The 26,555-nt window shown below is 38.6% G+C and overlaps 1 protein-coding gene across 2 annotated transcripts in view; it reads right to left on the bottom strand.

The window, feature by feature from the left end:
* The window catches only part of ARHGAP15 (Rho GTPase activating protein 15), a 331,924-nt gene that overhangs the window by 38,222 nt on the left and 267,147 nt on the right, over nt 1–26,555 (bottom strand). For both annotated transcript variants that reach the window (XM_064661638.1, XM_064661637.1), the window contains exon 12: nt 24,117–24,251. In XM_064661638.1, coding sequence (XP_064517708.1) covers nt 24,117–24,251 — 135 coding nt within the window. The remainder of the gene's footprint in view (nt 1–24,116; nt 24,252–26,555) is intronic.

The raw sequence follows: 26,555 nt of genomic DNA, 5'->3' as shown, positions 1-26,555 counted from the left end.
TCTCTGCTCTAATCTTTGCATGGTCAGAGTTTAACATGTTTTCCCCTTATAGGTATAAAACAAAGGACTTTTCCCACACTAGCATTCCTTATTTTAGGGATCAGGCAGGCTCTTTATTTGATCCTCCCCTGGCAGTGACATAGCCCAGGAAATGAACTGGAAATTGTATCATCCGAAGTTCCTACATGTTTGTTAATATCTGTTATTTAGGGAGGATGCTTCTCTGTAATGAGTTGGCTAAGGTGAGAGGCATGTAGCACTGCACACAGAACCAACACATCCTAAAGCTCCCAAAATGTGACCGCATATGAGATATTAAAGGCAAAATGGAAGTTCTGAACAAATGAAATCACTGTCAGAATAATAAAAGAGAAATGAGCTATGATCTAATCTGTTTTCTAGCAGTGTCACAGAGGAGCTATAATAAAAGCTATTTGCAAAGTTCAGAATCATTTCCCGTGCAAAGCCATTCATACACTATATGACTCTGGACAAATGGAGGGGGTCTTGGCTTTGCCAAAAAAAAAAAAATGGTGTGTGGATAGTTTACTATTAGTTTGAACTTTGTGCACCTAAATTTCCCAGTTGGCTGTGATTTAAGCTCCCTCTTTCTTTGAGATGGCATATGAACTTGTGCACCTGGCTTTCTCCCTCTATTTTTGGTGCCTCATCTTCACACCTTTCCAACTACAAGCTGCAAGTGTAAAGGACGAACAGAAAAAGGAAAAAGTCACATCACTGGATGCTTATCTAACCTGGTTTTGCACCATGCATGCTTTAAATGAGAGCAGAGCAAAAGATGTATTGTGTCCTCATTGGAAATGCTCGCTCTGCTCTTCTCCTTGGAGCAATGGATGAAGTGAAATCCCACTTTACCATGTGCCTCTATTTCTGTGGCATCCTCTGTGCAAGCAATGTGTGAGGAAGAGACAAACAAAAGGGACAAAAGGAAGGATGAAGTGAGCATATAAAAGCCTATTTCCTCCCTGGTCTTCACAACGAATATATGACAAGTGATGAAATAATAATGGAGCTGTACCTAGAGTTGTGCACAAAGGTAACGAAGCCCCTGCTCTGTGTGCTTCTCCCTTTAAAGCTCATAAAAGCAAGTTCAAAATACTGACAGTTTCCTTGTATTATCTGTTTGAATTTTAAAGTGATGTAGTTTGGACAGCTGGAAATAGGACTGAACCAAAGGGAAGAGAACATGGAGCAAAGCTGAGCTGACCTCAGTCTAGGCTGTGAGAAAAAAGAGTATGGAAAGGTGGAAAAGAAACATCCTCCACTGATTTCCACAGAAGTGGAATAACAGCACCCAAGCTCTATATAGAAGTTTCTTATTTCAGTTCAGTGCCTTTTATTATAAGTAGATGAAGGCACGGCAGAGGGGGGAAAAGAAAGAGAAAACACTATTTCTACAACATGGCGGCCACCATTTCAAATTTGTGGATGTCAGAGATTTAAGAACATTGTGGACCTCATATCTACAAAGGTTCCCTTTGATCAAAGGGACTGGTGACCAAAAGATCTACTCAACTGGAAAGAAATGAACTCATTAGCATCAGTGGGAAGAGCCGCAGTGACGGCAAGTTGTGGGACCTCCCTGGCTCCCTGGAGCCTGGCAGTATGGCTGGGAGGGTTCCCTCAGGGTGTTTTGGTGTATGATTGTAAGTTATCTCCTGTCCAGCATGGTGTCCCTTGAAAATGGGGTTTGATATGGTCATTTATCATGAAGACCTGGTGATGAGCATTAACAAATCATCTCCTGGACTTCATGGGTCACTGTTCTCTGTGAGAGCGACTCAGATTTGCCCGTGTTTCTTAGCAAAGAGTCCTGCAAAAATCCACCAAGGCTTCATGTCTACAACCATCACACAAGTCTCAAAATGCAAAAGTGAACAAATCACTTATGTGCACCCAAATCTCTTGTTTGTCTTTGCACAAGTCTCTCTCTAATCCTCCCAATTCCCTTTGCACTCATCTTCCTTGTCTCACTTTTTTCTTTGGTTGCCAGTCTTTATCTTTCCCCCAAGTATATCTCATGTTCCAAAGGAAAACAAAAATTTAAAAAATCACAGAGTGAGGGCCTTATTCAGTAGCAAAAATATGTTATCTGACATATGGGTAAGGTGAAGAACCTTATTTTTTCATGTTTTACTGGACATGGGATTTACTACACAGAGTGATAAAATAATTCTCCTGCTGCCTGCAAAAGCACCACCATGCAGTCAGTGTGAGTCACCAGGAAAAGCCACAGAAGTCAAATAAACATATGATGCATTGCTTCTATGTGGGAAAGCCTAATGTGTGGAGAAGACAAATATTGAGGTCACTGTCTGGTGGAAGAGAGTGTTGCTGTATCAATAGAGATGACTGAGTAACTGGCTATGGTGAACTGAAAAGTGGAGCTTACCCAGTCATTACACTTCACAGGGTAATTATGGTAATTTCTGATGTGCTGAAGATGAAAAATAAGAGGACATCTTAAGAATAGGAAGTGCAATCCAACCCTGCCACCCACCCTGTTATAGTGTATTATTTGACTATACATTAAAAAAATAATAATATTATTTGTGTAATATATATTTTATATATTTTTTTAATATATATATATATAAAATTAAAACAAAGGTAACTTCCATGGCCTTTTTTCTCAAGGGTTTCAGTTTCTAGGTGACTTATGGTAGAGCTTAAGATCAGGCTGTTGGAGAAAATATGAGACTACCTATACAACTAAACAGGTCTATTCTGAAAAGGAAAGTTCATTGGTGTTATCTAACTTTGATGTTATTGAAATAGAAATTGTGATCAGATGTCAGGAAGAAATTCTTGGCTGAGAGGGTGGTGAGGCCCTGGCACGGGTTGTCCAGAGAAGCTGTGGCTGCCCCATCCCTGGAAGTGTCCAAGGCCAGGTTGGACAGGGCTTGGAGCAACCTGGGATAGTGGAAGGTGTCCCTGCCCACAATAGGGGGTTGGAACAAGATGGGCTTTAAGGTCCCTTCCAACTCAAACTATTCTGTGATTCTATGAAATCTACCTCTACCTTCAATTCCAGAACTCCAGTCCCAACAGTACTCAAATACAAATTATTATTTGTATTTGTGTTGATAAATTGTCATAACAATATATCATATTTTTTTCTGATACACTCTCTCATATCCATCTTCACGCTGCTACATTGTTCCCTAATTATGTCTAATTATTGCAACACCATCACCAATAACAAAGAAAGATTAAGTCAGGTAAGTTATTTCTGCATGTGGTACAGCCAACCCTGCTTTTTCCATCACCAGTACAGTAAATATATTTACGAAGGAAAGAGTAGTATGTAATGAACAGCATTTTATAAGCAAGCAGACACATTATTATTTATGACAAGAAGCACACATAGCTCACAGTGCACAAACTGATCAAGAAATAGGTTGTATACATAGATTTTCTGTGGTTTTTTGCCCATTCTCAGAAGTCACAGTAAAGCTACATGACTCTAAGAGTAAGAAATGACCTTAAAGCCACAGGAGAACTCCCACGTGTAGAGGAGCCTTTTGGTGAGTTAAAGCTGCCACACTGATTCTTCTGAATTTATGACTTGGAGTCAGCTCAGCTAGACCTCAGCTTTTCGTCCATAAACTCACAAGATGGACGTGCCACAATACCCTAGGTCTAATTAGCACAAACATCCATTAGAGTGTTAAAAAAGCCATTAAAAAAAAAAAAAAAAAGGAAGTGACTATACAGCTATTTTTTTAATTGGGAACAGGAAATTCCAGGAAATTAAAAATTGCACAATATATTGGTCATCTATGGCAAAACAAGGCAAAAAAAAATAAAAATCTGGTGTGGTGAATGAATTAAATAGTAAAAAAAAGGCCAACATTCCTCCCAAGGATATATAACCAACCTCCTGGAAAACACACTTTGATTGCATCTGGAGCAGAGGCAGGCGGGTGCACCAGGGGAACACGGGGCAGCAGCTCACACTGGACAGGCTCCACCAGCTCCTAACACGCAATGAAGCTCTCAGCACAACTTCTGAGCTTCTGGACAAAGCACTCCTACACTGTTTCTTCTGGGGAACACCTCCTTTACCTCCTGATGTAGGGAAACATATTACAAGCACACAGCAGGGGTGAGGGAGTCAGCGGTCACAAACTATAAAAGAGCTGCCTCTCCCAGGTCACAGTACCTAAAATTACTCCTACAATACCTGGAGGTTTGAGATGACCTTACCCTTGTCTGAATGTTTTCTGTTTGTTTTTTTTTTTTTTAATGGAAAATTTATAAGTGTTATGTATACACATACACAGGCACACATATATATTATAATAGCTGACAAGAATCAAGGAGGACAAAGGGAAACTTCTTTCTTCACTAAATACATACTTTAATCTGACAAGAAAAAAGGAATACAAAGAGAAATGTATTTCTTCACTAAATATGCAATTTAATTCCTCATATATATATATATACATATATAAATAATACCACTCCTCCTTCCGCCACCAAGACCCAGCGGTTTGGCATTTTGGAAGAAAAATTCCCAAGTACCCCAAGCTGCTTTCTATGTTTAGTGGAGAAGCCTGAGTGCACCAATAAGTCTCTAACTCCACTTGAACTATTGCACTAAACATAGAGATGGCCCTTTCTTCTCTAAAACATTCTGGGCTACAAGCTGGATGTGTCAGCAATATAGCAGATGGGGAAAATGTATACAAGTATATTAATTTTGTGGTCCAGATTTATGCAGAACACATATTTGCACAGATTTTGTATAGGATTTAAAATCTTGTTTTAACCCTTACTAGATAGATGTGAAGCTTGGAAAGAGCAAAAAGGTTTATAGAGCGTGTGAATAGGATGGAGAGTGCAACTGCTGTCACTGCTTGCTTTGGGACCTGGTTTACACAAATTAATGAGTGTGCCTCAGTTTACTTGCTGTGAAATATTTATATTAATGCTACAATCTCACAATGACTTTGCAAAGCTTAATTAGAACATAATTAATTAGGTTATTAAAGCTTCCTGGATGAAAGCAGAGCTGGGTGAATCAAGCCAAAAAAGAAAGAAGATTGTGATTTTAAGTTTTTTTGTTCTTTTCCAAGTAGATCTGTTGATGAGCCGGCATGTTCACAAATATACAGGTGAGCATTTTTGTTCACTTGAAATCTCACAAAGCCAAAAGGGCTGTGCATGGCAGTGTGGAGAAATATTTCTGAGAACATTCATACCAGATGTGTGCTCATGACAGTCCTGAAAAAACTCTTTTCATTGTCTGCACAATGATTTGTCAACAACTTATAACTGTTCATGAATTATTTGCCAAAGGAAAAAAAATAAATTCCCTGATGGCTTTACAGGCTGGTCTATACACACTTTTCAAACTGCTTTAATTATAGTTCAGGAGTGAATGCAGTCACGTTGGTGCTAAGTTTGGAGATGGACCTGTGTCTAGGATGAGGTAACTCAATTTTACTGTGGTCTATGGAGAAACATTGAGGGTCAGAATTTTTTTTTTCCCCTGGGGTTTACTGGGTGAATTTGGAGGTGTTGTCTGTGCTGCATGGCTCTGCAGTGGGGTTTTCTACTCAGGAGAGCCTCGTGTTGGGGTAAGCCCCCAAAGGATTTTGTTTTTCTTTGAATAGACTAAACTTTTTTAAAGAGGGAAAGCAGCCGTTTTTTACACTGTCCGCTGAATGGTGGGAGTTATAGAACTTTTGTGTTCCCAGCAACCGTGATGGGACCTCCAATTGTCAGTGAGGTGCTTAAAGATCCTGGACAATGCACTGGGAGAGATTCAGCAGCCTCAGCAGGAGCAGTTCCAGCAGCCCGAACTGACCCAAGGCTGCAAATACACATAGAGCCACGGAACAGCAGAGGAACCTCAGAGAAAATGCTCTCCCAGAGTCTGCTGGAAATGTAAACATCTCTCTCTGGGCTTCCTTCCCAGCCTCAGGCTTAGGTGGTCGTGTCCTTCTGCGCCACACGGCAGCACCGGCACCTCAACCCGCCCGTCGCTTTTCCAGCGCTCCCTCACTGCAGTGTTAATGTATAAACTGCTCTGTAAAGAGACTTGAGTTGTAAGTATCACTTTAATGCTATTATAAAGCAAATACTTACAGCACTGAGCATTGTGTGTAAATACTAAGTACTACAAAGCTTCCTGAAGTGCTCGACAACCAACCTCAGGCACCTTCTGTGTTAAAATCGAGGCAACTTTCAGATTAGCACCTGGTTTATGTTTATTTTTTTCAGTGGAAGGTGTCCCTGCCCATGGCAGAGGGCTTGGAACAAGATGATCTTTAAGCTCCTTTCCAATCAAAATCATTCTGTGATTCTATGATTTCTGAATTTTACCCAGATTAACTTTATATTGAGTCATGTTGTGCACAGGTAACACTTACAGACACAAATAATTTTGTGAGACTGCTTCTAACTGGGTGTTTTTGTGTGAAAATTTATCTGTATGTGATTATATACATGCCCACTCTATGTACCTTTTTGTTCAAATCAACACGGCCAGAGAAATTTTCTTTTACATTTAACTCAACCCCAGAACATCGTGGGACTTAATGACTGATACACAGTGGAAGTGACAGACAGGAAAACCCTGTTAACCCTCAGGTCGAGAAGATAAGCTAAAACATTTTCAAAGAATTCATCGTGCCTGGCATCGCAAAAGTGGCTCGGTTCATTAGGTGAATAATTGCCAGAGAATTTTTAACACAACTTCCATGTAAGTAATGTACAAAAGGATACCAGTCTAAGCCATACATTAAAATATTTCTGCAGTATATTTGACAGGCTTAAGCAAAAGAAAAATATTTTGTTGACTGAAAAGCTGCATTTCTGTAGTACCTTATTCAATAACTCAGGACAACATATAGTGTGCTATCTGCAGGATAGCTTTTTTTTTCCCTCCAGATGTCTCTTTTTCCTTCCAGAAGTTACAGAGCATTGGACAAGCAGTAACAGATGATGAACACATGCATAACTACAAATGGGCAAGCTGATTGTTTTCAGAATTGGTATAAACATTTGCTCTTGGATTGAGATGTAGCCCATAGCAAATCTTTACATTCTCGTTATAAACCTCTGACAAAAAGAGCTTCTAATGAAAATGCTGACAGTGTGAAAACGTGGTTATGGTCAGGAAAACAAATGGATAAAAAGTGGCATTCTGCAGTTCCATATGTATACTTCATCAGGGAAGTCTTTGCTAAGTTTATATTTCAAAGTTAAAGCTTGATGATAACTGCTTCTCCTACCCTTTCTATTTAGGGCCCCCAAACCTACTACTATTACTGCTATCTCCTGCACTAAAATTGGAAAAATAAAACCACCAGAGGCTGGGATATGAACTTCTCTGAGAAGCTCAGTGAGAGAGCCGGCAGCTGGGTTTTTAGCATCTCTTTTATTTTTGATTATATAGATAATAGTAGAACTCCACAGCCCTAATCAGGACATGGATTCACTGCAGTAGGGTGTTACAGACTGGAAAAAAAGTGGGAAAAATCAGACACGAAGAAGAGAACTGCATTGTATATGTCTGTATGGGGGTTATGGCAGGAGGCAGAGGAACAGGAGGAAAAGGAAAGGCCCAGAAGGAAAGGAAAGGTGAGACAGGCCCTCTGAGAAGACTTTCCCAAAGGTCACTGATATTTCTTGGGAGGTATATAAAGAGGTGCCTGTCCCTCTCCTGCCTGAAAGGAGGGTGTCTGAAGGGCTATGGAATTTCTTCCAAACCTGATGTTCTTTTTGGGTAGTATGACGGAAGCGCCAATATGGGAAACGAGGAGGATTACAGAACTGGGGAGTGTTTCAGCTCTGCATTAAGAAAAAAAAAAAACAACAAAAAGAAAAGATGACTTAGGGCATCTAAGACATGTATGGGGCTAATGGTTATAGTGCAGGACCAGGGGGGGCCTGGATGCTTTTGCTTCTGTGGTGGCAGCCTGTTTTGAGTGGCTAAAACAGCCCCAGACACACCGTGCCCACAGTCTTGCTGGACATTCCATAGTCCACAGGGCAGAAGGAGAGGAGAGGCAGATGAATACAAATTCTATTTTTATTCATTAAAGCACAAGCAAAGTGTAGATCAGTAGGTGGCAATAGCACAGAAATGTAGGTTTACAAGCTCAGAGGATCTGAATGTTTTTTTGTGACAACCCTGCTGAATTAGGTGCTGTTTGACAGAGCACTCATGTCTTTCTTCAGCACCACCAGGGCTTACTAGGCTTGACTTAAACTAACAACTATGGAATAGAAGAAAAAGATAAGAAAACATAATATAGAAAAAACCCCCAACATTAAAACCCCTAAACCAAGTTCTTAAGAACCAGGGATGTCAAACAAACATGGGGCTGATAACCAGGAGGAATTTGGACACAGTGATGGTAGAAGAGGGTATGTGGAGCAGCAAAACCAGTCATGATATTTGCAGTGACATCTCTGACTGTGATGGGGAGGGAAGTAACATCACCTCTCATTGACTGATGGGTCCTGTCCAGTTTTACAGCCCATTTGTATGGGAAAGACACTGAAAATGGTCAGGATACTCACAAAAGCCCAAACCCCCTAAAACTAAGTGAAGAAACCCAACCTTGAACATTGTGATAGAAGCAACAATGAATGTGGTGAGACAAGGGAGCTCGGTTAAATCGGTTAAATCATGGCTGAGGATGCCAGAGGAATGGTAAGGACCTACTAACACCTGAAGGAAGCAAACATGAAGGATAAGGTGGTGTCTCCTCTGGAGCCAGTAAGAGTTCTAGTGGTGACTTCAGGGTGATACAAATTCTACCGCGAGGAGACAATGTTCAGCACAAGGTTATCAGAAGTGATGCTTTCCATGGAATCCCAGACTGGTTTGGGTTGGAAGGCACCTCAAAGATCCCCTAGTTCCAACCCACGTGGGCGGGGGCCTAAAATAATTTTGCATAAAACAAATTAAAACGTAGCCGAATTTCAGGAAGAACTCCTGACAGCAGGATTGCCTGTGGAACTGGAAAATCCTCTCAGTGCCACATATGGCAAACAAACACGCTGCTCAGAAAGACTTTGCTGGCTTGTGGGATAATGAACACGGAATTATATCACTGCAACAATATACACCCGCTGAATTTGACTCCACTTGAAGAGATGAGAGCTCTTAAGTTGCTACGTTGAAAACAATTTAATTGAACCTTGCTAATTAGAATATAACAAGTAGTTAAAAATTACGCGATGCTTTAAAAATATTTTAATTAATTTGAAATTCTGATGGCAAATTAGTAAATGCACGTCAGTGACTTCCCGTGCTCGACTCAATGCATCATGGAAAAAAAAAAAGATATATTTGTCAATAGGGACACTGAGAAAACATACACAAGTAGAAAATAATAATGTAGAGTAAGGAATAATTAATTAATTCAAGCTTCAAGATAAGATCACTGTGTCCTGCTGACCCTACATGTTAATCAGTTGATTGATTAATTGCTACAATCATAATAATTATAGGGTATAAATCTAAATACATTTAATGATAGTTTACACTTAGAATAAAAATGTCTTTTATGTCTGCTTATCTTCATCATTTCTTGAGGCCTAGTCATATTTTTTGTTTGCCATAAATAAACCTGAAGCATTTTTAGATGTTATCTTTGTGATGAGGTAGGTTTAGACTTCATTCATCTGATCAGCAATATTTTTTTGTTTGGCCTCCACCTCCTGTCTAATGAAAAATATGTTCCTAGATGAGAAACAATTGATTATGTGCAGTAACCAATACAGCTTCATCAAAAGCTCATCCTTAATTGAAAGAAAAGGGGACATACCAAAGAGGCTATTCTGTAATTATAGACTGTCTTTAATCAGACTTTCACATATTGAATGATTCTGCTATATGAACTCAGTCTGAGGTGAAATAGTGAAGCAGATCAGCAGCACAGAAAAATATTAGAAAAATAAATTCAAAGAAAATGAAGAATTCTGCTGATTTCTGATTTATAGATAATAGAGAAGATCTTGACATTTCTATCATCTTTGAATTTGTGCTTTCTCATTAAACCTTATCATGATTTATGTCTGCACTAAAGGAACAGTATGGTTCTTGTACCTCAACTGGCTCAGCTGAAATCCAGTTTTTAACTAAAAAAGTACATACGAAAAAGAGAAAAGTGCTACTCAGTTAAATCCGAATGCACTATTAAAGGCCAGGTCTTAAATAACTAAGGCCTCACTCAGTCATTAAAGAAGTGTTTCAGTAGGAGTGACAGCTAAAAGTTGTAGTAGTTTGTACTCTGCATGTTCAGTGGATAAAATCTCCTGTTTCTATCACTGCCAACCTGGTTAACAAGTTTTACGTGTTTGGGCCTGACTTCTACTTAGATTATAGCTCGTTTGTGTTTCTCTTGAAGGGAAAAGTGGTCTGAAGTGAGAATTTAATTTTCTTCCATTCAATCCAAGAAAACACAGCAAAACACCTTGATGAATTAAGAATCAAATTTCTTTCTCTTTTTAGCATTAAACCCACCCTCAGCTTAAGTTTCCTTGCATTCTTGTCATTGAAAAACATCAGGAAATCTTAATTAAGTGCATAATTTAAATTTTTAGAAAGAAATGCATGAGTTTCTGTTAAAATACAGACCAGATTTCCTTACCGTTTTCAATTGTGCAGTTCTAGAAATTTTGGATTCTCCATTTATAAAGTTTGTATCCATATACTTCTTTACAAATCTCATTTTGCAGTGATGTTTGTTAAATAAATAATGCTAGGTTAGGAATGATAGCATAAATAATTTAAGGAGCCACTAAAGCATTAAAAAAAACCTCCTAAGCAGGCAAATTCCAAGAGAATGAACTTTTACAGTCTTCAAAGGGTTACCTGACCTTCTACTTTTGCAGCTTGCTTGTCTCAAAGTTACAGCGAAGGAGGAGATAACATGAAACTGTACTATAAAAGTAAATTACTATCATGAATATTAAGCAACAAGGATATAATAAACATGACTGCTTACATGATTCTGATTTATTGATACTGATTTGCTAGTAAATTATCACACAAAGTAATCGTTTTAGTTGCTCAGGAACATGTGCAAAATAAAGCTTGGTGGACACTTCCCAAAGACCTTGTCATCTGTCACTGAACTCATAGTGGGGAATCTTGATGCCTTTTTTTCTGGTATGGGATACAGTGATGTTTTTACTTTTCCTTTCCACAGATTTATTTATTTTTAATTTTTGTCTGACTGGCTTCCTCAAACTCTCTCTTTTTTTTTTTTTTTTTAAGCCATGTACAGTCTTTTAAAACTACTATCATGGAGGTTCAGCTCTGACACAGTGGAACAAATCCAGCTGCAAAATCTCCTAAAGGCTGTTCATGCTTGTTCTGTTAAATAGTGCTCACTTTGAGTCAAGAGGTTTCATTACTATATTTATGAACCTCTTGGCACCAGGAGTTGGGATTTCCCAGTGCTAAGCATTAATGCATTTTGCATCACTCTTTAGCATCAGGAACTCCAGATCACTGGTGCTGAGGGGTTAAAGACAGTAAAAAAAAGCCTAGGTCTTTATTTCCAGATAGAAATTTTCAGTGCACGTGTGTGTGCTCAATATGTGTGTGTGTGTGGATAGTCTGAGCAACCATCAGAAAGCACAGGTAGAAAGAAAGCTGCCACAGACACCAGCTACCAGGATCTGCAGGTTTTAAGGGATCTCAATACTAACATGCCTATATTCTGCATCAGATATTTGTTATCCAAATGGATGGAAAGTATCCTATCTGAAAATAGGATTATTCTTCTTTAAATTTAAAGCCTGCTTTGTGCTTATGTGGCTTATATCACTTCATGACATGGTGTGTTATGTCAAACCTAAGATTATTTTTGGAGATTTCTGAGACAGAATCTACTTCATTTTGCCTGTCATCAGCCTAAAGCATGTGCCAAAAGACCCCTTTTTTTTTTGAGGCAGTGATTCACAAATACCATCTGAACTAAAGGACAGCTTAAAAGCAAAAACACAGATTTTGGATCAAATTCTTTGAACATCTCCTAAAGTGGTTACTCCCATCATGGTTTAATATTTTTCTCTGTAGAGGATTTATATCCCCACAGTGGGCTAATTTTTTTTAAAAAATGCTTATACACTTAAGCTTGCAAGCAGGAATGTGGCCTCAAAAGGTGCCCTGATCTGTGGTGTAAAGAAAACCAAGCACCAACCTCAGCTGCAGAGAGTGTAGGTTAGTTCTGGCTGCATGTGAACATGCAGATGCAAATTAAACATGAGCCAAGGAAAAGGCTGTTCTAGAAGTGGCACTTGATAGCCCAGAGCTGGAGCTGCAGAAGCGTATATAAACCTGCCTGCCAGGCAATCCTTTCTGCTTCTCCCAGCTTGGTTTTGTTTGAAAAGGAAATTAAAAAGAGAAAATAAAAAAAAAAAAAAAGAAAATTGAAAAGAAATTTGAAAAAAGAAAGGTAGAGGGAAAGGAAAAGGATAAAAGGAGAAGGAAAAGAAAAAGAATGAGTAGGAGAAAGAAAGAAGAAAAAAATTAAGAGAAAAGAAGAAATGGAAAAGGGAAAAGAAAAGGGAAAGGAAAGGGAAAACGATAATAGGAGAAGGAAAAGAAAAAAAAGAGAAAGAAGAAAAGGAAGAAAAAAAGAAAAAGAAGAAAAAAAGAAGAAACAGAAAAGGAAAAAGAAAAGGGAAAGGGAGAAGGGAAAGGCAAAATGGAAAGGGAGAGGGAAAAGGTCAAGAAAAAGGAAAAATGGAAAAATAAAAATAAAAGAAAAAGGAAAAAAAGAAATAAAAGGAAAAAGGAAAAGGAGAAGAAAACAGAAACAAAACAGAAAAAAAACTTAAAAAGAAAAGGAGAAAAAGAAAGAAACTGCAGCTTGTGCACTCACTCTATTCGCCCTCCTTGTGGGTAGGCACCCTGTGTATGTACAAGGGCAATTTCCTCCCTGTCCCTCTTTCACTGTCACCTGTAGGAGTGTAGAGATAAGTTATACCCTGCAAATTAGGTTGGGTGTCAGTTCTGGTCACCTCACTCTTTCTCTGTATGTGCAGCCCTTTCCCTTTACATGACATGTTAGAAGTGCCAGCTTGGAAAATATTTCCCTTGCTCACCAGGACTCTCCTGATAACAAGCTCCAAACACCAGGGGTTTCACATGTGCTTACACAGAACAGTTTTCAGTCACATTTTGGGGGTCCTAAAACCCTTGTGAGTCCCACCTTTCTGTTTGCCTCAGATCTTCTGTTTTATAGGAGTGATTAACACACGGTTTGATTTTCTAACCATCTAAGCACACCTTGGTGAAGAATTTTTGTGCCTGGATTGGGAATTTTATTTTGTTCCCGGTGCCACACTATCACTCAAAAGTGTTTCACAGTGAAGGAGTCAGACCATGAGCAGTTGGTGAATTCAATGGTGCTCCTGATCTCAATGACATTATCTGTGTGATTAACACCAGGCAATTAAAGCAGTAGTGCTGGGGCCAAAATGTAACAATAGTCACCTGGGTTAACAGGCTGATGAATCTTATGTAGAAGGGAGTCAAAGGCAGCAGTTTGATTCTCCAGGAAGCAAGAAAAATTGTATTTTATTTTGAAATTGTGGGCAATTAAAATTCAATACCTGTCCCATAAGCAGGAGGCAGCAGATTGCAGAAATATTTCTGCATCTGAAGAAACATCCTTAAAAGTTGTATTCAAGGAATTTCTTGTGCAGTGAGTTTCTTTGTTCAATGAGTTCTTGTTGCCTCAGGGCCACACACTCCCTGATACCCATTTAGGAGGAGGATGTGCAGCACTACTCAGTGTTTCCATTCCCACACTATTTCTTACTTTACTTGACTTCCCTTTTAGCTGTTATCTGGTGCAGCTGGTGGAGTACAGCTGCTAAGGATGCTTTTCCGCAGCCACATTACCCAGTTTTCCAGCACTACTTTTTCACAATTTGTGTCCCTCAAGAGACATTATAAATCCTATTAACTCTGAACTCTGGCCCAGCCTTGGTAAGAACACAAGACTACCCTCACATTGAGACATCAATACTTTCCCAAAGTATTTCGGTTTGCAATTGCACTTTCCATGGCAGACACAGATCCTCTCAAAACAGAGACACTGAGCAGCCAGACCTGTGACAAGTGATGCCCTTCAGGGAAGGGGAGCTTGGCCCCCCCAATCTGGACCTGATTTGAACCTGTATCTTAACTTTTTTTCTGAAATTCTGTGAAATTCAGTGAGCACTCTGTAGATAGTGCTATTGTTATTATTCTGGCTGTATTGCTGTATTTTTTTATGTCCTTTAGAAATGCAGCATTTTCCTTTTCCAAACCTGTATTTCTGCTATTATGGTAAACTGTGAGAATGTTTTATGGATCATGACTTGATTCTGTGCCTGCCTACTTTGTGGAACTTTTAGAACTTTTATTTTCTTCTTTCTTTCTCCATACCAAATCATTGCTAGAACATTTCTGGAAAAAAAAGAGCAGCTGTAACACCTTTCTTACAGATTACTGCTTTTAGGTTTGTAAAGGCACAGAAAAAACAGAGCCTTTATTACTTAATTTTCCATCTACTAAGATTCTCATCCAAAAGTTTTTTCTCAGTCCTAGGTCTGAAGGCTAAGGCTATGCACTTTCTTCTAGCTCAGTTGCTTGAAGCATTTAGGATGCACGTAAGTACTCCATAAAGTTAGTACCTACTCTGAATACTGCAGCTGTAGTAGTCTAGTACACTTCAAATAGTGTTCAGATAGTGTACTAGGTCTTCAAATATCCATGTGATGAAGACCAGAGAACGACTCAGTTGTTATTTCTTTACACCAAGATATTATCATGCTGGTTCAGATCCAACGTGCCACCACACAAAGAGGTGTGGTGCTACTGTTTTTTGGGAAGGTAGCAACTTTCAGATAGTAGGAAGGTGTATGGAGAGAGGAACACAGCCCAGCACCGTGGGTGCTGACTTTCGGCATCCCTTTCTCTTGTTCTTGGAGGTTCTCCTTTTCCCTCCCTTCCTGGTCTTCTCTTTCCACTTTCCCCCCACTCATTTCTTCCATTTTTGCACCTCTGAAATTGTGTAACTGGGGCATTATAGGCTGCCTCTCCTCCTGTTATTACTTTCCCCAAGTGGAAGCTTCACTCACAAGCATGGTGAAACATTTTTCCCCTCGAACCCAGAGTGCCAATTCTCACTTTGTCAAGAGCTCCAGATAACCCTCACGAGAAGTTCCTCTCCCCTGCCTCCTGCAAACACTCCAGGTTACAGAGATCTTGTCACAGTCACTAAAGTGCTCCTTCTCTATCTTTTCCCCAATCCTTTTCTGCCCAGTGCTGTTGCTCAGATTTCTCAGTTTCTCTTTCACCATTCTCTCCTGCTCGATTTTCTCCATGAGTCTCACTTATGCTAACCCAGATACAAACTCTCAAGTTGGCTTGCTTCTTCCTTCTGCCCTTTCTTTCATAGAATCCCAGGATTATTTAGGTTGGAAAAGACCTCTAAGATCATCAAGTCCAACCTTCAGCCCAGCACTGCCAAGCCCACCACTAGACCATATCCCCAAGTGCCACATCTACACATCTTTTAAATCCCTCCAGGGACGGGGACTTCACCACTTCTCTGGGCAGCCTGTGCCAATGCTTTTTCCCTTTAAAAGATTCCCTTAGCCACAGATGAAATTTAAATCACACATGTCCTAACAGTAAGTATAAAAGGAATAGACTGAAACTTATGTCTTTCTCCGTTTACAAGTGTTTGATTTCATCCTCTGAAAAACAACAATCAGGGTAAAGCTACAGATAGTTACTGGAGCCTCAGTGATTAATCCGTCATCAGTTACAAATAGAAATGACTGTTTTGCAGATTGAAGTGAGTCAGATGACATTCCCTTCAAGCATCCAACGGCTTCTCCAGCTTCCCCTAAACATTAATGCTCTGAGCACCTTCAGCCCATGGCAGGTAACAGCCCCAAAAAAAAACACAACTTTTAAACTTGTTAATGCTTGTGCAATCAAGGACAAGTCACAGTTTTGGCATAAAGCTGTCTTGTAAGTGATATTTGAAAGCCTCAGCTTCAAAGCACGGTGCTGGACCTTCCATGTACATCAAAGTTCTTGATAAAATTCTCACTGTGCAGATTACTGCAGATTTGTATCCAATAATTTATTGTGGGAGCATTAAACCATTCATATCACAAACACCTGTGCAAGCCAGTTGGCCTAGTCAATTCTTGTTTAACATTTAATTATGAATATAATTAGCATGAGTTAAGAGACAGGCCAGGCATCCGCAATAAAATTTCTGCTATGCTAAAAAAATTATAACTATAATAACAAAAAAGACTAAGCTGGGGGAGAATATGTCCCTCCTACGCAAACTTTTCATGACAGCAAAATCCAAGTGCAGATTCCTTTAAAACTTCTTCATTTCCTATGATGATAATTGGAAAGCCTCCACCATATTTATAAGAGCAAATTAAACAGTTTTTCTGTCCCTTTAATATTAAGGCAATTTTCATCACTGGTATAACCCTTTCAGTGAGATTCCTCAGAGTTTCCTCTTTTCCTCAAAATGTAAATGTTGTCCATTAAATATAATTTAAATATTTGTCCATTTGACAGTGTCACTGGAACACTGTGTTAGGTAAAGTTCACAAAGGGGAAAATCCAATCAAAATGTTATTTCGGTGCACACCTAAGAGTTTTGTGAAGTGTTCTTTTTTAGTCCAACAGAATTGTGTGCTATCAGAAAAAAAAGATTAGTAAATATCACATTAGAACTTGTTTTAAAGGCAGAGGCTCATGTTTAGAAATATAAAAACTAAAGTCAATCTAGAACCAGGCTCCCTATGAACAGGTGTTACCTGAGCATCCTTCACAGAGAAAAGCCCTACAGAGGAGCTAAACCTTCAGGTGTAGATTTTGTTTTCAATTTCTTTACAACAATTTAATTAAAACTTTCCAAGAAAAAAAGAAAAAAAGGAAGAAATGTCTTACCTATTAATTCGTTTCCAATGCCCTTTATTTCTTAACATTTCTTAATTTCTTTAGTTGGGCTAGTTTCCACCTCAAAACAAAAAATCTGTTCAAAGACATGACCTCCAATTTTATTTTTTTCCCCTAAAACACTTGCTTACAGACCTGAAAAGATCTATTTAAAAATGCTGTTGAGCAGAAACAGTCTGCAACTGTGAAGAAAAGGTCATTGAAAAAGAACTAGGAGGTTACCAGGACATATTGTTCCTTGACACCTCCTGAGAACAAAGAGCCTGGAATGAACCTCTTTAGTTACCAGTTTGCTGCTATTGCAAATACAACAGCCTCCATTTACATCTTCAGTGGAGATATTCTTTCTTACTGGCTCAAATTTAAGTGAAGACTGTGCTAGAATATGGTGGTTATAATGGTTGGGAATGTTACAGCTTAAATATATTTGCGTAATTTTTACTGTTTTATTTACTTATTGGTTTCATTCGGGATGATCATATACACTTTTAATCTGTATTTCATTAACACCTATATTAAAAGTCTTCTCTTTCAGTGTCTCTGTCTCTTATATCATCTTAGTATCTCTTCTAAAATGTGAGGGTTTTTCCCTCTTCCATATATCAGTTAATCCTTCTTGAATAAGAATTTCACACAACTTTCCAGATAAGATTTCAAAAATATTTCAAAAGTGAATTTAACACTACTCAGACTCCACTGAAAATATCTAGTATCACTTTATGATTGAGCTGTTATTATTATCTAATGTTATTGTGCTTGGGAGAGCATATATACCACACAAATTCATATATTTACATGGATGGATATGCTTGAGATTAAGCTACCCATAAAATCATTCCTTTTTTTTTTTTTTAATCTTTTAAAAAGTTGTACCTCGACTTTTAACTACTTCTTGTTTCTACACGGGTTTGTTTTTTTTTGTTTGTTCATGTTATTTTATTGATCTCTGCTGTCTTCTGATATTTATCTGGACAAAAATGTATTAATTATGCAAAATATATTGTGGTGACCTTGGATTTGTTTATAAATCACCATGTTCACATGAAATTGAGGCTTTCTGATGCCATGCCAAGCCCCAAAACTTCCTTGGACAAGTACATGGAGGAGAGGAAAACAATTTCAATAGGAGGCTCGCCAACTGTGAATCTGAAGGCAGTTTGATTAGGACTCGAAGCCCACAGATTGAGATTATGACAGAAATTTGCATAATGCCAGAGACTGATAAGATTTGGTTTCTCAGGAACCTATTACGTGATGATGTTAAGAGACTGTCATGGATTTCTTACAGTGCAATATGCTGACTTGTCTTTCCAAGACGAGTTGGCCTTGAGCCTTGTTCTTTGTAAGCCTAGAGTGAGGTTTCTTTAGATGCCTTTTGAAAATCTCTTTAGACATCTTTTGTAACTTTCCACCAAGATGATACAAGGATGTTATGACTGTCAGAATAAATGAATGTATTTACTTCCTTTCTGCTTCCCAGCTACTATTTTCATAACACTGCATAGTAGTTCAGAGCAGGTCCTTGCTGCACTATTTTTTCAACCAATGTAGCGCTGGTCATGATTATGTATTGATGACTTGATTTGTTTATTGCCTCCTGACACAGGTTTTTGGGTTTTTTCCTGATTTTGGTGCAGACAGCTTCTGTGCAAACTCCTCAAAATTTACATTATGCAGTGCAAAAAATTTGCTATGGTCTGCTGAAGACCGAAGCGTGATTATTGCCCAGATAGATGTGAGTTTCTGCAACATGTTCTCTCGAGCCACACAGACAGCAGGTTCTTGGGGCACCTTTCTGAAGCAGGACTAGAGCCAAAGCCCAGAAGAAAACCGTTTTATTGATGCCAGCCATGCTGGAGGTGAAGACAACTGACCAACATGGAGAGGACTGACAACAAATTATAGATTTTGTGGGTCTAAAAAAAGTCTATTATTCCCATGGGAGATGAATTTATTGCTTTGCTGTGTTATCATCATAGATTTTGTCAGACGAGACCAGTAAAGACCAGTGTCACGGACAAGCAAAAGTGTAATGAATTTTTTATCTAACAAATTTCCTACTCAAAAAAGTTACAAAACTCTATCGTGTGTAAGATGCTAAATAACCATCTTCAGTTTCCATACAGTAGGGTAACACATAGCATTGTAGGATTGATAGGAATGACATTGAGAATTCTGCTTAGCATGCACCAGGAGACCCTAATTGATATATCGAAAGGATATGTGTGAAATAATTTGAAAAAAGTGTTAATGGTCTATCAGAGAAATCAAAGAAAAAAAAATCCAGATCTTGAAAAACAAAAATTAAATGAGTACTAATGTGGACCTTAGATGGTGTCTAGGCACTTAAATTCTGAAAAAACTTATTCGGTTGCCATCTATCCCTGAAGGTGTATAAGTTAATTAGATGTTGTTATTGTGCCCTTCGAAGAACTTTAGGTGCCTATGGCTCTACTCCCCATGCAGAGAAATGCTTCCTTTCCTTTTCCAGCCAGAGCTACAAAGCCTGAGCTCCAGAGATGGGGGATTACTTTGCCTAAGTGTCTGGGGAGATTGATCTGGGGGGAATTGCCAGGACTGAAGCCACACATGCTAATGAGATCTGATGCCCTAAAAATCATAGAATCATAGAGTGGTTTGGGTTGGATGGGACCTTGAAGATCATCTTGTTCCACCCTCTGCCATGGGCAGGGACACCTTCCACTATCCCAAGTTGCTCCAAGCCCCGTCCAACCTGGCTTTGGACACTTCCAGGGATGGGGCAGCCACAGCTTCTCTGGCAAGCAGTGCTAGGGCCTCACTACTCTCATAGGCATGAATTTCTTCCTAATGTCTAATCTAAACCTGCTCTCTCTCATTTCGAAGCCATTCTCCCTTGCCCTGTCACTACATGCTCTTGTAAAGTCTCTCTCCATCTTTCTTGTAGGCTCCCTTCACTTTTCTCCAGAGACCTGGTGGCAGATGTGGATCCCACATTTTCTGTTCCTCACAAGGAGACCTGAGACATATCAGGTTGTGGATTCCACTTGAAAGCCTGCAAGTCAGATTTTCAACACTACTATTTTTATTAATCTCATTCCTCTGTTCATCTGCCTCAAGTGGGAAACCCACAGCAGTAACAGATACATTCATTGAGAAAACTGTCTGCAGGAGAATCATAATTCTGGCAGAAGGATTTCTATTTAGAGTATATATATACAGATATATATATATATAAATACACACATCTTCCTCTATGTGTGCATTTTAAACAATAAATCTCCTATTTATCTACAGTACTTATGTGACACCTTTTAAATTCATATTAGAGATAAAGAACTGAAAAGAAGGCATAATCACTAGACCTCATTGAAAAAAATCTTTCCAACGTAGTAATCTTTCCAACCTGTTGCTGAGAAAATCAAAGACCTGAACTCAAGCCTTCCAAACCAGAGACAGATGTTGCAGCTTTGGGAACTGGGTGGAATTTTCCTTTGTGGAATATCAGTGGGGTTTTTTTGTAACTGCAGTTGGACAGATGCACTGTCTATACAGTTCTCTCCAGCTGAAAAGATCTGGAAGGACTAGTGGATATTTAAATACTTCCTGTTCTGCGGATATCAGACATCGCTGCACAGAAAACTAGTAGTCGAATTTCTTTTTTTTTTCCATGCCTTCTGCCTGAGACTTTTCAAGAAAACTGCTTCAATTAAGACTTACAATCAACCAACACATTTACCTACTAATATTTTTTAACAGATTTTGGGGGTAGACATTTATCATTTCAGTGGATAAAGTCCTGGAATAAGTTTGTATGGCCATGCTGGTTGAATTCTGTAAATAAGGTGATTAAGTATTTCAGTTATTGGCAGTTCTACCACCTTACTCACATGAAGCACAATTTTACTTGCAGACAATCTGTTGAACCACGTCTGTTGATCTTCCAGAAAATCAATAGAACTATTTGCGGTACTGAGTAATTTAAGTGTGGCTGAACCTGACTTCATAGCAGCATTTGGGCACACTTTAGAAGTGCATATTTCATCCAAAATACCACAAAATGACTTGCCAGTAATACTAGACAAAGTCCTTGAAAAAAAACCAAACTGCTTTCCAAACCCTAAGAAAGAAAATTAGTATTAGGTCAGAGGTCTTTTGGCCTTTCATTTATCGTTTATAAGTTCTCTGATATAAGCTGTGTGGACAGTAATTATCCAGCTTCAGCCCAGCAAGCAGAATTCTGAGATTCTATAATATCTGAATTATCTTCTGATACTCTGGTCATATCTGAAGTGTTCTAATAGTATGGTCCTATCTAAAGTTATTTATAGGGGAAATTGAAGGTGGAGAGCAAGTGCTTTGCCTAACACACAGTACTGTAAAATTTTATTCTCCAATAGAGATGTTAATTAAAATGGCAGCATCCAGGAAAATTAATACTAAGCTTCCCATGGACTTTTTCCACGTAAGCTTTAAAATAACATAAGCATAAGGAGTCCATGGCACCTGCTGGATACTCATTCCTCCTGAAACATCTAGTTAAATTACTAAATTCTAAAGAACTGCTATTGGCAACTTGTTACTACCTACTACAAGTAGGTTTTTGGACTACTTAATCTTACTTAACAAGTGCAAGGCTATGACTAAGGGGTCTTCAGTGTTGGACCAAGGATATAATCACCACAGCAGTATGGGAATCAGGTTGGTTATTTCTGGCATTTTTCAGCATTCCTTTTAACTGTAATGCACACCTGTGTCTTGCATGCTAATAATTCTAATTTTTGAAAAACAGATACTACAGTCTCTTTTTCTCAACAACTTGAAGAAGAAGAAGGGAAATTTTCTAGCAGCTCAGTACTGACCAGGCAAATTAATTAGCACAGGTAGCCAAAGAATCATCTGCAATGGAGATGATATTGAAGAAAAGAGATTTTTTTACTTTGCCTCAGGACTATTAACATACAAAAAAGCTCCTAAAACACTGAAAACACCTAATTCTTGCTTATAGACATTTTTTAAGTGGAGTTGCTAGGAATACAGATTTGCAGATACTATGGCAGTAAAGGCCAAATAAAGAGAAGATTGATTGGAAATCGTAGATTACTTTAGACAGTTGGATTAGGTAGAAATCACCCTGATGTGCAGTAAAGCAAGCAACAAGAATTAGGAGTTTGAAATAGTGCGAAGCACGTCTTAGAGTGCTAGCATTTCTTCTGAGGAATAAACTGTCTTAAAATCCCTCTATAAATGACTGTTCATTAGCCTATCAATGTGTATAATGGCTCTCAAAATCATAATAAGAATTAATAATAGTTCAAATAGCAGAAAGGGACATTAATTTCTCACTCATGAATATTAATGCCTTAGTAGACAGACTCTTTCCGACATGATTTCAAACTCTTAATTCACAAATCCACGACCACCAAGTAAAAATACCTGGTATTTTTACTATCAAAAACCTCCCCATGGGGCCACCAAAAGATTTCAAATCACTCTGACTTGGATACTAGCAGAGAGGATGAGACAGCACCAGGAATGAGATCATGGTGTCCTGATAACGTTCTTCAGAGTACAATAGTGTTTGCCCAGGCAAAGGATGTGCCAGTGGGCAATAAAAGCAGGGGTAAGGGGGAGGAAGACTCTACTTAGCCCCAGAAGACCAGTATGATGTTGGATTATCAGGAAGAGAAGGTGATAACGTCAGAGGATGGGTGTTGAACACCTGACTGTAGAATTAGGTGCACAAGAAGAGATGTGGATGACACGCCAGCTGTGCTCCATGAACTGGCTTCATCCACTGAGGACACCACACCTCCTTCTTTCCAAGAAGGCAGAGCAGGTGGATGGAAAACCAACTGAGGGACATGTTCAGGAGCTGGTGCTTCAATGAGCAACTTGTCCCAGTGCATCAAAAAACCTGAAGCTGAACACTAAGAAACTCTTTATTGGTTTTTCCCCTCTTAGCGCTGCAGACACTGTGCAGCAGGAACTTAAATTTGAGAGGTGATGTTCCCCACCTGACTGCCTTTGAAAGGAGAAGAAAGTGAGCTGCCAGGAGTAAACTTTCAGGGAATGCATTCTTTTTGCACCATGCATTTAACTGCACTGCACCTCCGAATAACCGAGCAGGGAAGGATCTTGTGAGATGCATTTAACCTCATTATATCTGATGCTGGGTCTTGAAAAGCTTTGGTTGAACTAAAGGCTCTTATGAATACAAAATCAAAGTGAGCTGTGCATTAAGGGTTCTGTATTCCCCGACAGCTGCGCATGTGCACACCCAGCTCTCATTAACAGCAATGGCAAATACGTGTGCCCATCACTCAGAAATCAGACCTCTGAGTACTTTGTTGGGTTTGCTTCTTTTTCCTAGACAGTTTTCTCTATTGGATCTTTAATTAATCGCCTACTAGGCTTTTTCCCTTTAAGCTATCCCTCTCCCCCTCTTCCCTTTCCAACGGGACTAAACCCCCAGATTGCTCTGATTTTTTGTCAAGTTTTTCCAAGCCAACACAGTTTTACAAAATGCACCTGCATATATTAAATACAGAGTGGGTTTGCATTACACAAACCACAGAGACGAGGAGCAGAATAAATGCCTGGGACTTTGAAAATACTTTTTCTGCCTGCCAACTTTTGACAAAGAAAATAATAATCAAGCAAAGGTAGATATGAAAATGAGAACATGAATGTTTTTGCATTCTTTTTGTGATCACTGCAAGGCAAGAGTCTGCAACCTTGTGGAACAAAACACACGCATTTCATTCTGATTAACATAAAGACAGCCCCTTCTAACATGATTCACAAGTATTAGTCTCTCTCTTGTGTTTGGGGATATATGGATTATCAGCCTAGCATATTTTGAATACATACACATTTTAATTCCTTTCCTAAACCATTTTAGGCAGTACAGTTAAATCACATAGACAAAATTTATAGATCAATAATTTGATTTTTTTTTTCTTCTTTCCAGTTAAATACCTAAACGCTGTAGGAGATAAAAGGCAGTCAAAAACAATAAAAAGGCAGGATCACGGATAATGGAAGGTAAGTCAGATTTGAGATGCCTCTGTTCTTCTATTTTTAAGTTTATTATTATTTTTATATAACAGGCTATTTCACGAGCTCCTGCTGTATCTGATGTACTTACTTATCGCCTCCACAAACTGTTCAAAGAAGCAGTATGGGAACAGCGGCTCAGGCAGCTCTCTGAAAAACATCTTGAGTGCTCCGGTGACAACGTGGATGTCCTCCCACTGGCTGTCGTCCAAATTCAGCTTCTCTTCTGGGAAAACACGAGGAGAAATGGAACAACTGGTTTTAATGAAACAATTACAAGACACTAATTATTATGTTAATGTTTGCCTACTATCATCAGCAACCGTTAACAGCCTTCTGCACCTAGAGGTTTGGTGCTGTGCATGTTTTTTTTTTTTCCTTCTTTTTTTTTTTTTTTTTTTTGTAGGAAGAGAACATTTTCAATGGAATACCATCTGTAGGAATGCAGCTAACAAAAAAACAAGAGACACAAAGAGACAGCACCATTGACACAGTATGTCAGATACATTTATTCCCATAATGCATCAGTATGAAAATTAGCATCACAGCTCAACATGATTCAAAGCTATTTGGTTTTGAGGCCGAGGGGCTAAGAGTTGCCAACGATGGACGGCTCAAGGGACCGGCCTAAAGGCCTTGCTGAGCCAACAGGAGACATATGCTAAACATGGCAATAGAAAATGAGTTATTGCTTTACATGTGTTAGCCTTGCTATGTACAAGGGAATAATGGGTAACGCTTTTCTCCTCTCTCCTTTTTTTTTTTTTTTTTTCCTTGCCTGAATGTAATGTCAGCAAGGAATAGAGGACTGTGAGAGAAAGGATATTAATTCCTTCTTACTGCTTCAAAAATATTTTGTTTGGTTTTCATCTCTGGGAGGAAGATTTGCCCAGCAACAATATTAGACAGACCCCTGTTGGCCTACCTAGGCTATGCAAAGCTGTCAAAAATGATAACACACTAAAGACAAACCACAAGTGCCTCCAAAACTGTTTTGCAAACAAAAAAAAAATGTTTTCTTTTGAAGCTTGACTGAGCTAAGGAATTTAAATATAAAAGAAACTAAATGCTAAAATAAAGTTTCTAATAAAAATAAAACAAGATTGGGTGATTATTTTATTTTTCTTTGGGTTTGTCTTTTTTTTTCTTTCTTTTTAATTCTAGGAGTGTGATACTGTTAGAACATAACAAACAATGAGATCATAATCCCTATAAAACTCGAGGAAAGTGCAGATCCTTATTAGTCCAAATTAAAATGACACACACTTACTCCAAGTTTTGTTAATCCAAAAATGGAGTTTTCTTTTTTTTCCCATGTGCTATGATTCTCTCTTCTAGAAATTTTCAGTCTCAATGCAAATCGGGGGCCAACCATGAAAACTGCTGAACAATTTTAATTTGAAGCAACATAGTCCTGAAATGTTTTACTAAATGTCACTGAAATTTCATGTTTAGCAGTTCAGCTGGTTTCAAGAGCAGCCTCTTTACTGAACTGTTGTTAAACAAAATGCTAAAATTGTAGGAAACACATGGACACCCACAATTCCGGATCCCAGTACTTTAATGCAATGGTTTTCTCACCATGGAGTTTACTTTTGGGCAGAAAATCTTATTCAAAATGGACTCATCTTTCAACTTCTATTTAATAAGTGTTATAAAATGCTTTCAAAATTTCTGGATTCAGGAAATGTATGCAAATAAAGGAATGGACCCAATTCCTTAACTTGGAGAAATGTGAGACAAAGCTGGAACAAAGGCAGACTTGTGCATTTCATTTAGATGTCTTGTTTGCTTCTTTGGTTTCAAGCCTCTTTTTTTTTTTTCCCTTTCTTTCTTTTTTTCCCATTCAATTACCTCAATCATAAAAGTAATGATTTGATCTCAAATGAGTTACCAGAGGGGATCTTCTTTAGACTCTGAGATCATATTTGATTGATCGTATTTCAACAATTAGCCTTTTATTTTGCCACACACTATTGAACTAGATCGACAGCATCTTAGCAGGCCAGCTTTAAACAGTCAACTGTTAACAATAGCATCAAAAAGAGAGACCTGATGGGGTTTACTGTCACTTTAAAGAACAGGGTGGGTTTTCACATTGTTGAAATCTGTCAGATATTTTGAAATGTCCCTCTCACTATGGTGCCACACCCCCTGCGTGCCCTTATAATAAAATTGGTTTTACTCCTGATTAAATCATTTTCTCCCTACCCACTACCATACTTCTCATAATGGACCTGTGTGCTCTACAGCTGGTGTTCTTCCCATGGTACCAATTCTTACTTTATCTTTTAAGCACTTTGCTGCTAAGATCTCATGCAGAGTGCTTATGTTTTGTTAAGAGCTTCATTCTTAGAGAAATAGCTTAACACATGTTCTAAAAATGTTGTACAACTTATTGCTTAAAACACATTTAGAAAATGTATAAGTACTGTAGCTTTGGCACAGAACTTTAAGTAGAAACCTTAAAAAAAAAAAAAGAAACACAACTTGTTTTTGCCATGCATTTGTCTTAAATGTCTAAAGTGGA

Source organism: Pseudopipra pipra, chromosome 7 (genome assembly GCF_036250125.1).
Source record: "Pseudopipra pipra isolate bDixPip1 chromosome 7, bDixPip1.hap1, whole genome shotgun sequence".
NCBI lineage: Eukaryota > Metazoa > Chordata > Aves > Passeriformes > Pipridae > Pseudopipra > Pseudopipra pipra.
Note: the sequence above shows the minus strand (reverse complement) of the source record. Positions and strands in the feature narration are given on the sequence as shown.